Source organism: Magnolia sinica, chromosome 6 (genome assembly GCF_029962835.1).
Source record: "Magnolia sinica isolate HGM2019 chromosome 6, MsV1, whole genome shotgun sequence".
Taxonomy (NCBI): domain Eukaryota; kingdom Viridiplantae; phylum Streptophyta; class Magnoliopsida; order Magnoliales; family Magnoliaceae; genus Magnolia; species Magnolia sinica.
The window spans coordinates 41,008,764-41,020,806 of record NC_080578.1 but is presented as its reverse complement, the minus strand read 5'-3'; the positions used below and the strand labels follow the sequence as shown (position 1 = coordinate 41,020,806).

Here is a 12,043-nt window from a genome sequence, read left to right as displayed (position 1 = left end):
TACATGTTTGTATTGCGAGGTGAGTCTGAAAGCTTGGATTGAAAAGAATGTTAAAAGCATGGATTTGATGCTCAAGAATCACCAAAACAAAGGATGGATCTTATGAGACCAAGAATGAAGAATTCACATGCCTATGATCCAAGGAAACCAAGTACGAAGGATGAAGAAAAGACTGGAGAAGATAGCTTGATCCACAAAAAGAAAACATGACAGTTCGGTCTGACCGAAACCCGGTCTGGTCCGACTGAAATCGCACGAAACAGTCCTGCGACCAACGATGAAATTCAGGGCTAATTTGGTTCGACCGAAGGATAAGTTGGTCTGACCGAAGGAAGGATTCGATGTGATCAAAAGTGCACAAAAATCTCCAGTGAAGAACAATGAATTTCAGAATTAATTCGATTCAACCGAGCATTAATTCGGTCTGACCGAAACTTAAGTTCGGTCCGACTGAACCCAAGCTCAGTGTGACAGAAATCGGCAACTGTTGAAACAGAATCCTGTCACGATTCGAACTTGACTTCGATCCGACTGAAGGTGACTTCGGTCCAACCGATCCGTAATGCGACTGCGTAAATTTGAGGCGGTTTCAAAGTCGGTCCAAGCAAAGGTTATAAATATGGGTTCCTTGAGGAGTTCTACAGACGAATTAGTGTTCAAGGAGCAGAGCCAAAGGGTGGAGCAGCCTCCCAAGAGTTTTTCTTCATCTTCCTTAGTTTATTTTCATGTTTTGTTTAAGAGATTTGGTTTTAATCATGTCTATGGTTAACTAAACCTCTTAACTAGAGCTAAGATGTGAAGCTTGTAGCGTATTGGGATATTTATTTTGATTTGATTCTTGTTTATATTGAACTTCATTGATTTCTAGTTTGAATTTAAAGAATATTTTCAGTTTTCTATGGTTTATTGTAGCTCAAATTACAATAGACGCTGTGATAGCTTTGAATATCTTCTTTTCAAATTTGCGATTGTGAGATCGTTAAATCCTGTTGTTCACCATCGTCTCTTAAGCATGATAGGATGATGGAATTCCTTCCAATCATCACAATACTCCTCCATGTGCAAACTAAGTCAATGCAAAGTTCAGATTGTGCTTCAATTATTTTATCTTCCTGCTAGATAAAATAGGACTTCGAGTCCAGTTGTGTTTATTGAATTAAGCAAGGTAGCATCTTGATAGCTACAAGTGGATCATTGGCACTCTAGTTCCTCTTTTGATTGTTAATACTCTTTCTCAATTACTTCATTTATTCCAGAATTTAAATTAGTTTTTTATTCTAGTTCTACTTATAGTTATTTTCAGAATACGTACAAGTTTAGTCCCTCAGTTTCACCGAGTTATTACTACATCGCAACCCTGCACTTGAGGTTGTGAACAAGTTTTTGGCGTCGTTGACGGGGACTACGATTACGCTTTCTGAGATTAATTAGTATTGGAATTAGTTTAGGATTAGAGTTAAGTTTTTGTTTCTAGGTTGGGATTTTCTGCAATTATCTATAAGAATTAATATTGTTTTCTGTTTTGTAGGATCCTAATATAGTGACTTTTATCTGATAACTTTGTTCCAATTTTCTCTTCTTTTTTTTTTTTCTCTTTCTTATTTTCTTTAGTTTTCCTTTTTCTCAGTTATTAGTTGTTTAGAATTTGAGGGTTACATGTGCTTCATATCCAAGTGAGTTCGTGACAATACTCTTCGTCTCTTAAGTAAAGAAGAATTAATTAAAAGGTTACTTATCCATCACTGGAGTAGACACCAGTTAAGATCCTTAGAGTCAATAGGGGTTATGGCTACACATCAACCTCAACATCTAGTTAACACTACCAAAAGACTGGGTAAAACTGACGAACTGGGGTGGTTTCAACTATGGCTAAAAGTTGTCGGATATCCTGATGGCTAAAAGCCATGCCCAAAACTAATTAATCCATAGCCAAATGGATTTTTTTAATTATGTCCAATCGCTGCTTTAAGCCTATGGTGTGGTTCAATGGAGATTTAAGGCGTGGATGAAACAAAAACATCATGGTGGGACCTATAAAGCCCTACCAGATCCAATGCTCAAGGTACCTTATATATATATATATAGAAAAGGTACTATGTGCTCGACCTCACTATTAGCTCCCGTGAGGTCGAGCTGCATTGGCCTTTATCAAATGATTTGATGGTACCTTATAAGGTTATGCATACCACCAAATAATGGGCTATACGGTATCAATGGGAATACTGTATATATTTTATCATGTGAAACTACGTTAACCATCATAAAAGCATTGGTGGGGCCATCTACAGTTTTGAATGCTGATAATACTGTGATGTTAAACCCTCATGCAATGGTAACACATAATTATGGCGGATTTGAAATTATCTCCTGGCCCAAACTGTTCATGACAGTATTTCCAATACGTCACGGCTGTCCCCTTCGAGTGGTGTTCTTCCTGCAAGCCTTCCCTTGACTTTGAACTGGCGCAGATGGAATGGTCGTCGACTAATGTTTGAATGCTTGAAAGAATTTCTCGTGTGGGTGCCAATTCATCTCAGACCTATGGTGAGCTTCGTAGGTCGACATAGTCCCTATTTATCCCGTAGGTCGATTGTTGGCCTCTGTTGTGTTTTTATTCCAAATCCCTTCATTTGTCATTGTTTTTCTTTTTCTCTAAATTATGTTGAAGAACCCCAAATTAGCGGTTACTGGAATCAAGTGGGCATACCTGCTAACTATGTGAACCCTTATAGGCTATAGAAGATTGTGGCCACTGAGTTTTATTCTCTGACTGTAGTATAACCTCATGCTAGTGGATCACTTAATGCATGGGCTTGATTGCAAACAATTCTTGCAAAAACTGATTATGATGTTAATCGGCACGCTCTCCAAACTTCTGTATGTGGCTTGGCCCCAAAAGTGCAGATTGACTGATTTTTAGCCTAGCCCAACTGAATGGTGCATCTGACTAATGGGTTAGATTTTCGAAAACGCATCACGGTGGGGCCCACACAGCTCGACCTCATGGGACGGACTCGCGAGGTCGAGCGCATAGTACCTTTTCCCTGTATATATATAAAACTATAAATTTGTGTGAGTTTTGCATTTTCTGTAAAAATGTGGTGACTTATTTACACAAATAGTGGTAATGATATAGGGTTATCCAGACCAACCAAATAATGGGTCTAGCGTAAATGGGTAATATGCATATATTTTATTATATAAAACTATCGTAACCATCCAGTAAATGGTCCATTACATGTACGGCTAGTAATACGGTGTATGTTATAAATGATGGTAAACACACAATTATCGGATTTGAAATTATCTCCTCATTTCAGACGAGGGATTTCCAAACGCACGGCTGTTCCTCCTTCGAACGGGCGTTCTTCCTTGCCAGAGCTCTTCCCTCTTTCGAACGGCGCAATCTTCCTCGCCAGAGCTTTGAATCCCTGAAGAATTTCCTCGTGTCGTGCAGATTCATCTCAAATAGGTGAGCTTCTCTCGAAATCCCTTATTTTCCTCGTCGATTGTTCCTCTTGTTGCTGTTTTTATTCCAGAATCCCTTCCATCTGTCATTGCTTTTTCTATTTTCTTCTTGTGATGTTGCAAGAACACAAACGTTTGGGTTGATGAAAGCATAGATCAGAGGATACCTGCTAACCTTTGTGTTATAGGCTTACGAGAATTGCTCGACGTGATTCTATTTCTCGATGTCAGTATAAGCCTCATGCTGCGTGGATCAGCTTAAATGCATGGGTTGATGAAAGCATAGATCAGAGGATCGGGCTTGCCAAAGCCCTGTCGGGCTTGGCCCCGGCAACGCCGGATTTCAGCTCCAACTCAAGGTTTCCTGAATGGATGTTGGTAAGGAAAATCGCATTTGTTTTTTTGGGCAACATTTCTATTGGTTCTTGGCCTGGAATCTCGTAACTGTATTTTTTTGCTATGATTGATCTTGCTGCTGTTTAGATTTCCTGGTTACAGTAGATAGAGCTCACTAAGAATGTCTCAACTGTTTGAGCAGTGACCCACAAATGGATGGTGTGGAAGAATATTGCTGCATGTTGGTGGCAATCGGCCATGAACAGGAATAGCCTTTACCTGTTTGACCAAAGATCACCCCAATTGGACAGTCCTAGCCGCTTGATTTGAGGAAAAGAGGCAAGTCCTTTAGCCCTGTTCTGATTGAGCATTTTGGGTCTAAAGTTTTTTCTGGGTTTTGATTGATATTGGGTCTTCATCAATACCTGTTTTGGCTTTTATTTCGATTCCCTTAATCATCTGTCACACTGACAGAGTATCAATTCTCTATTTGCCACTACATTTCCTGATTTCAGTTAATCAACTTACCAATTCCTTCACCGCAATAAACTGCTCATCAGTCAAATGACAGCTCCATCCCTGAGAATAAATTTCCAGTTAATAGAGCAGAAAGTATCAACACATACAGGAAGAACTCAAATCGGTGATTTCAAGAGTTACAAACTGAATGGATGTGTTCCCTGATACATTCATAACAAGACTTACAGACCCAAAAATTCAATTTTGTGTCTCCATACAGTGGCATTTGCCAAAAAGTTCACAGAATCACATATTATTTTACACTTTTGTGCAGGGAATATAAAGCACCTCAATGTTGCCTTTAGTTAAATGATATGAATTTTCTCTCATCTATTCGATATATTGTTTTTCAAATCACTTCGCATCCTTTGAATTCGCAGATCAAACCTTGCGGTCATGGAACATTAGCAACTTCGCATTTTCTTTTTACTTCTGGTTTGGCTGGAACAGATCAAATCAAGTACCTCACAAAAGCTGGGCTTCTCACTGCCAAAATGGTTGATGGATTTCGGCAATTAGACGGCATCTCAAGGCCTTCAAACCATGAAGTGGACAAAAGCTTTTCTATTGAATTGAATTTTCCTACCATAGCAGTGATTGAATGCAACGCTATGGAGATTCTGACGATTCTGAGAACACTGAACGGTGCTTCGGTGATTGATATAATGAAAACTACTTCCAGCGATGCAATTGTATCTACTCTTTCCTAGATAGATAAATAATTATCTTATGGATTAGAAATATAACTTTACAATGATAAGGAATTCAATTAAACAACTTAATTTCTTGTTTTTGTTTATGAAGAATCAGAGCATTATGTTGATGTGGGGCCCATCTTTCAGCAGTTGAGATCTTTTACATGGTGAAACCAACCATGGATGAGGAATGGACCAAAAATCTACTCCATGGGACAAGCCCAACCATCATAACAGTCCACATATGGAGCAGTGGCTATATTCTTCTTAACTATTCATTTGCAAGGCAGTTATTAGATGGTTGTTGATTGACCAGTGGGGTAGTTTTGTGCATAGCTTACCAGATGAATAGTATGGATAAGTGATAGGTGGGCCTCACCTATATGGAGTACTGGCCTGAATGAAAACATTTTGATAGTGCACACAAGTTCAGTTGGAATAGTTTGAGGTCATTTGTGCAGAATGGAGATACTGTGTCATTTGTATTCTGAAAATGAAAGTTATTTTGTTTTGATAGGTGGTGCTCTCATCAGGAAAGGCTATTGCAGATGTACAACCACGGTCTGATGAGCTACGAAATTGTGACGCAAATGGAGTTATCATGACAGGGCTTGCAGAGATGGTACATGGCCCACCACCTAGTTAAAAATCTCACAGGATGAATGGTTAAAAATGTCACACATGTCCCTGTGCTCCATTAGGATGTCGCTGCTGATGACCTCTTCAACTCTCTTCAAAAGGATAGCTTCTACAATATAATTGTGTGAGACTCTAAACCATACAGACCTCTGTTTGAAAGCTAAGAGGAATTAGTCCACTCAACATAGCCAATGTTAGTTCAACTGAGTTGACTCAGCTTGACAAGATAAAACTCACCAGGGTTAGACATGCCAAGAGCTTCAATTAATTTTAGGGTGTGTTTAGTTGCACCAAATTAAATGAAGACACTTGAAATTCTGCACTAAACTAGACCAATCAATCATGAAATTTCATGATATTTGGTGCAACGAAACACACCCTCAAATTGAATGATGGTCTAAGTTATGGCCCTCGATGGAGTGGATTGATGGGCCAAATTCATATAGCCAACCCCAATTAATTAGAAGAAGGACAATGAAATGCGCCCTTCTTGTAAAGAAGCAAGTCCACCTACTCTAGCCCATGGCCCTTTTTTACAATTCCAAAGCCACCATCCATCAATACCAGCAGTTTTGGGAAACCAGTTTTTGAAACATTCCACCTTTTTAGAAACCTATATATATATATATATAGACCCAAGACGTGTTCCTGAAATCCAAAGCCCAAGTTCTTTTGTTACATTGATCTTTCTGAAGTATACTTACACACTGATCTTTAAATATTCTTCTGAAGTATACTTCCAAACTTATAAATAAACAATTCAAAATCAGCACATGCTGGCCATATGGTGGGCTGTGGGCCTGCATCAAATCTTCTAATGAGTGTTCACATGTACTGAGAGTTGGTGATTAACTTAGATATGACTGTTTAGTACCTGATCCTTTCCCTTGTAGACATATGGGTAGAAATATTTGTATATGTATTTACATAAATGTGTTTATGTATGCACACACTACATGTCAACTTACACCCATGGGAATATTTTGTATTTGTTGTGAAATTGTGATGCTTGAGCTTTATGATGTCACTATAGTTGCTATATTATAATTTGCACCGGATGATCTTCAACATGTTGTGTGAATTATTGTGAAAGAATGTACTGTAGAAAAGAACCTGCAATGCTCCAGTCAATGTACATGTGTGGCTCACTCATTGTGTGGGCTGCCCTGGTTTTTGCATATATTCATCTTCTTGGTTGAGGCGATTTTATGAGCTACTAAGATGTCTCGCACAAATCCCAGGTTTGAAAGTGTGCTACTATTCTCTGTTGAGAAGCATGTGTTAGAATCTTGTTCTGTAGACACCGTTGGTACTGCAGGTTTGCTTCATTTTTAAAGTTCTCTTCAATGATATGGCTTCTTACTGTCACAAGATACTCCGATCAAGTCATGGCATAGTTCCAGAAACTGCAACTTTCTTTGTTGTTACATCTTTATTCAAATTGGTTGAACTTTCTGATCTTTGTTACATCTCAAAAATTTATCCTCCTAATAACTTTGCTCCAAGGAGATTGAGACTTCTTAAGATCCATCAACAACGGAGTATTCCATGTTGCAGCTTTCCTTAAACAAATTCATGCTTCTGGTGGGAATTCTGGAGCTGCATCCAGGAGCGATCAATAGCATCCCAAGTAAAGCACACAGAAATTGGTATGCCTCTTCTCTTTGGTGAATAAATTAAAGTTCAGTAAGACCCAGGATAATTTAAATATTTGTGATTTTGAAGGAGAAAAAAAAGGACATGGGTTCAGTAAGGATTCCTTCATTGAAATTCGATTTTCTGTATAAGATGCCTTCATTAATTATATGGCGATTATTCGTGTATCCCAGTGCTGCAATTGCTTTCCAGCAATTTGATGTTACTGTCAAAGTTCATCTTTTTCTTTACTTCCGCTTCTACCACCTTTCAATATTTTCTACCACGATGTACAACCACAGTCAAATCACAATGTACACAATATATCATATCAAATCCTACAACCACAGTCAAATCACCATTGTATAACTCAGTCAACAGTCATAGTTGCCTTTGTACTACTAAGAGTTTTATGGAAGAGGAACTATCAGGTCCTGAGCGTTAACAAATATATAAATTGTGGCTCTATATGTGCAGGGCCTTTGGTTGACTGACCCATTGTTAACCTCAAGTAGAGTGTGTGAGAGTTTGGCATTACTCTACTAAGACAACTATCTATGTTGATGGTACTGATAGCTTGAGGAGTGTCTTTCTTTGGCTGGCAGTGCTTCTTGCTGCTGCTGTTGTTGTTGTTGTTGTTGTTGTTTTATTTTCTTTGTTTCTTTCTTTTTTCTTTTTTCTTATTTGAAGAATTTTTTTTGTTTAAAGTGAGCTACATCAAGGAAGAGGGAGAATCCCCAATAGAAAGAGACTCTCTATAAACACCCTGAACCAAAATATCTGCCGCCTACTTCGACTCCTCCAGCTTGTCTTCTATTCATGGAAGGTTTTGGATAATGTCATTAAGGTTCCATTTTGATCCTAGCATCTAGTGATCTGATCTTAGCGTTGTCACTTTGCTTTCTGCATTTCAAAAGAATTATACATGGTGTATAGGTGAACGAGGTGTATACTCACCCCTTTTGGGTTGCAATGATGGCGAGATGTCCCCCAAAATGCTAGCAGTTTTATGAATATCATTATCTTGTGCTTTCTTGAGTTTTTCCTTTTTTATGAGCTTTCTAAAAGTCCTAGAATCGTCAACATCTAAATCTCAAACTAGAAAGCCTGTCTCTGAAACTCTCCATTTTACAGACCCTGCATCTCTTGAACTTTTCTGCCCTTGAATCTTCCTCCACATGTGATAAATCTGATTTCCCATGTATTCTTCATTTTTTCCATTATTTAACATTAAAGATGATCCAAGTCTGAAACAAGCTTAACAGATACAGGCCATTCATCAAATAGGGGACACTGTCAACATGCCTTGCATAAAAAGTCAAGATGGTACATTCACCTAGTTGACCATGCCTTGCATAAAAAGTCAATATACCATGGAATATAACTTTATTTATCAAAAATCTCTCAATGGGTTTTGTCTTTTGGTATATTCAGCCATGTGTCATCTTCTCCTCTTCCTTTTGTTGTGTCCTTTTTCCATTACAAGTAAAGAGGAATTTGCTGTCTGATAGGAATTTGCAGAGAAAAAGGGAAACCGGCAACTTCTTTCAATTTGAATTTGTGGACAAAGGGTAGCTTGGAAATTCAAGGGAATGAATTCCCTTCCAACAATCATGTTTTTTAATTGTTTCATAAAAAGACCTTTCCAAGTGAATGAATTCTGAGTGCCCAAACATGATTTCTAGATTCCACATAATTTCATTCCCATTTGTCAAACATCACTGATAGAATCAGGATTGGGGAATTTGTTTCCTGGAAATACATTATTTAGTAACATCTAGATTCCAAGTTGCCAAATAACTCTTTAACTTGAATTTGGGAAACACTTCACTGTAAATTTACTAGGAAGAATCATGTAATTCTTGCCACTACCTCTTTGCTTCAACTAAATGTTTGATATTCTATTCACTTGTGTATCAAACTTGTACTTGTTTTGTCATATATTGGGGCCTAAATGTCTCATATATCACATTTGCCATGTGGAAAATAGGAGGTTGGCATGGAAGATATGATTGAAAATTTTGGCCTACTATTTTAGGCCATATCTTTGTTGGTGGGATTTTTAGTATGTGTGTGCATTTCTTTGCTGATTTGGGTGTCGAGATCTCGTTGACTCGATAACCCGGTTGCACCGACTCTGAACCTTTGAATCTGCTATCTTGATGATAGACTCGTCTTCTCTAATAAACTAGTCTTAAAGCAGTCATGTTTAGTTAGATCTTTTTTACCTTGTTGATGAACCTGTATTTTCCTAACAGGGATCCTGATCTCGTGAAGAGGATTGGTGCTGCAACTGCCCTTGAAGTTAGAACAACAGGCATTCCTTATGTTTTTGCCCCATGGGGATGCAGAACTGGGATTCAGATCTGCCCAGGCAAAGGAGATGTTAAACCATCTAGAGAGTATGCTAGCAAATGAACCAGTCGCCGTGAAGAGTGGTCAGTTCATTGTAGAAGTCAAGCCTCGGGTATGTCCATACATCTCTCCTTCATGTTCTTTGAGTATGCATCATCATCATCTTTTTAAATTCTGCAACATGAACTATTAGTGTAACTTCAGGTAAACCAGGAGGAAGGCTACTATGTACTAGGTGTGAATTGTCTCTAGCTTTCAAGAAACGGGGACAATCCTAGCTTCTGGTCCATAAAAAAAAAGAAAGAAAGAAAGAAAAAAGAAAAAATTGCAACCTGGAAAATAGAACTGGTTAACCAGGCTGAGCCAACTTGGAACTCTGCGAGTCAATTAATTTAATTTTTAAATTTCCAAGAAGAATATAAGCTATAGGAAGTTATGATAGGTTGGGCTTGCTAGCCTGGCCCACTGCCATTTGATTTTGGATTGGTGCAGTCATGCACAATGCACAACAAAAAATATCAAGTCGATAACTACTTGGATCCCCACTGGTTGATATTTGCAGGACATAGTTGTTGTCCCCCTCATAGTTATACTTCCAGTGCTAGAGAGTCAGGTATGCAAAAAGTTTACATGTATACTAGCACTGAAATTGTCCAACTAAATTTACCATAGAAGAAATACTGCATTGCATCTGTGATACTTCCTGGCCTTGAAATTGATTTTGCAGAGTATATTTGTTCTGTTTGGAAATTTTTGGTGGGGAAATCAAACAGGCTTCAGTTACTTGTGTGGTCACATGAATTATATTCTTATGTTGTCACTTTTCATGTTTTTCTATGTATGCATGATTGGATCTCTAGGTTTAAGGATGTTGTTTGCTGCTCTGCCAATTGTTTGCTGCTCTGCCATGTGTAGGATATCCAAACGAGGCAAAAGATGGGCCTCACGATGAAGATTGCGTTCCTTGAAAATCAGTCCATTCAGAATATTCAAGGGAAAGACACCCGCCCGTATGGTCGATCAGATCAACCATTGATTTGACGGTGTGGTCTCTCCAACCCAATAAACCATACCAACATTTCCAAAGAATGTAGCAAGTAATTGAATGTTCCCATTTCTAGTCATAGAGTCGATACTTGGTATCCATGATACGCCCTCGGTTGATTGGAAACAATTATGAGATGATAGTCTTTGACAGTATCCGATAAAGAATAGCGGTACTGAAAATACGAATGCTTATTTTGGAGAAGTTTCCTTGTTTAAATTTTTGTACTTGTAGAAAAGTTTCTTTATTAGGGAGCTTCCAATTTTGAGAGAATTTCTTAATTAGTTTCCATGCCATATTGTTATATTCACAGGTTGTATTTTGGAAGTGGATTACCACAAAGATGTTTGGGCTAGTTACACAAACATCATTGTATCATTGGTCAATAAAAGGTAATATTGCAATTTTGTTCTTGTATGAGGGTTCTCTTGAACTTCATTCAATTTCTCCTCACTTCTCGTTTTTGATAGATTAATTTATGTTTCAGTTAGGAATTTCTATTACGTTGTTAAATTGCTGGCTGTAAAATTTATGACACTTTTACACTTTTTAACTTATTTGTAGGTGATTCGAAGTTTACACTTTAGGTAATTAATTTTCATTATTATTTTTGTTCTCAAACGATGAAAAATGCTGATGATTTTAGCTGTCGGCGAATGGCCGTTGTATTTGTCCGTCGAAAACGCCGATAGCCGTCGCCCTCAGCCATCGTAAACGCCGACGGTTTTAGCTGTCAGACGCCGACAGTTTATATCCCTTTCCCAACGAACTGTCCGACGGCTAAAAGCCGTCGAGGAAGGTCATTGCTGAGTTTCTAGTTGTCAGTGTTGCCCTATTTTTTAGTAAAAGGAAGCCCGAGATGAGAATGAGGTGCATAATGCACCCCGCCTCATATTTTACGAAATTATTTACGACCGGTGGGAGTGAGTATACCTTCCTGCATGATATTCTCATTAAATGTAAGAACTGTGGATGTTAAACTGGGGGTGATTCAATTCCTTCCTAAGTTTCATGGACTAGAATTTAAAAGTCTATACTTGCATATGAAAGAGCTTGATGAGATAATATCTACATTACACTTCCCAAACGTGTCTGAGGACACAGTAAGACTGAAATTATTTCCTTTCTCCTTGAAAGAAAAGGCTAAGTCGTGGTTACATTCCTTAAGACCACGGTTCATTGGCACATGGGCTGAGATGACAAGGGAGTTCCTTAAAAAGTTCTTTTCGTATCATAAAATGAACACATTAAGGAAAGCAATCATGAATTTTACGCAAAAAGATGATGTAACCTTCTTCCAATGTTGGGAGCGATTTAAGGATCTCATAAATTCATGTCTGCAATATGGCTA

The 12,043-nt window shown here is 38.2% G+C and overlaps 1 protein-coding gene and 1 non-coding gene across 2 annotated transcripts; one reads left to right on the top strand and one right to left on the bottom strand.

Annotated features, from left to right (window-relative positions):
* Window positions 1-3,308: 3,308 nt before the first annotated feature.
* LOC131248695 (uncharacterized) lies at window positions 3,309-10,998 on the top strand. Its single transcript, XM_058249084.1, has 6 exons — window positions 3,309-3,472; window positions 3,593-5,015; window positions 5,536-5,640; window positions 7,215-7,306; window positions 9,551-9,759; window positions 10,563-10,998. Exons 2-5 carry the CDS (start codon window positions 4,638-4,640, stop codon window positions 9,708-9,710), a joined length of 735 nt encoding a protein of 244 aa, XP_058105067.1. The 5' UTR covers window positions 3,309-3,472; window positions 3,593-4,637; the 3' UTR covers window positions 9,711-9,759; window positions 10,563-10,998.
* Window positions 10,999-11,936: 938 nt separating this feature from the next.
* On the bottom strand, window positions 11,937-12,043 carry LOC131250413 (small nucleolar RNA R71). The gene has a single exon (XR_009173339.1). It is a non-coding gene; the product is annotated as a small nucleolar RNA R71 (small nucleolar RNA).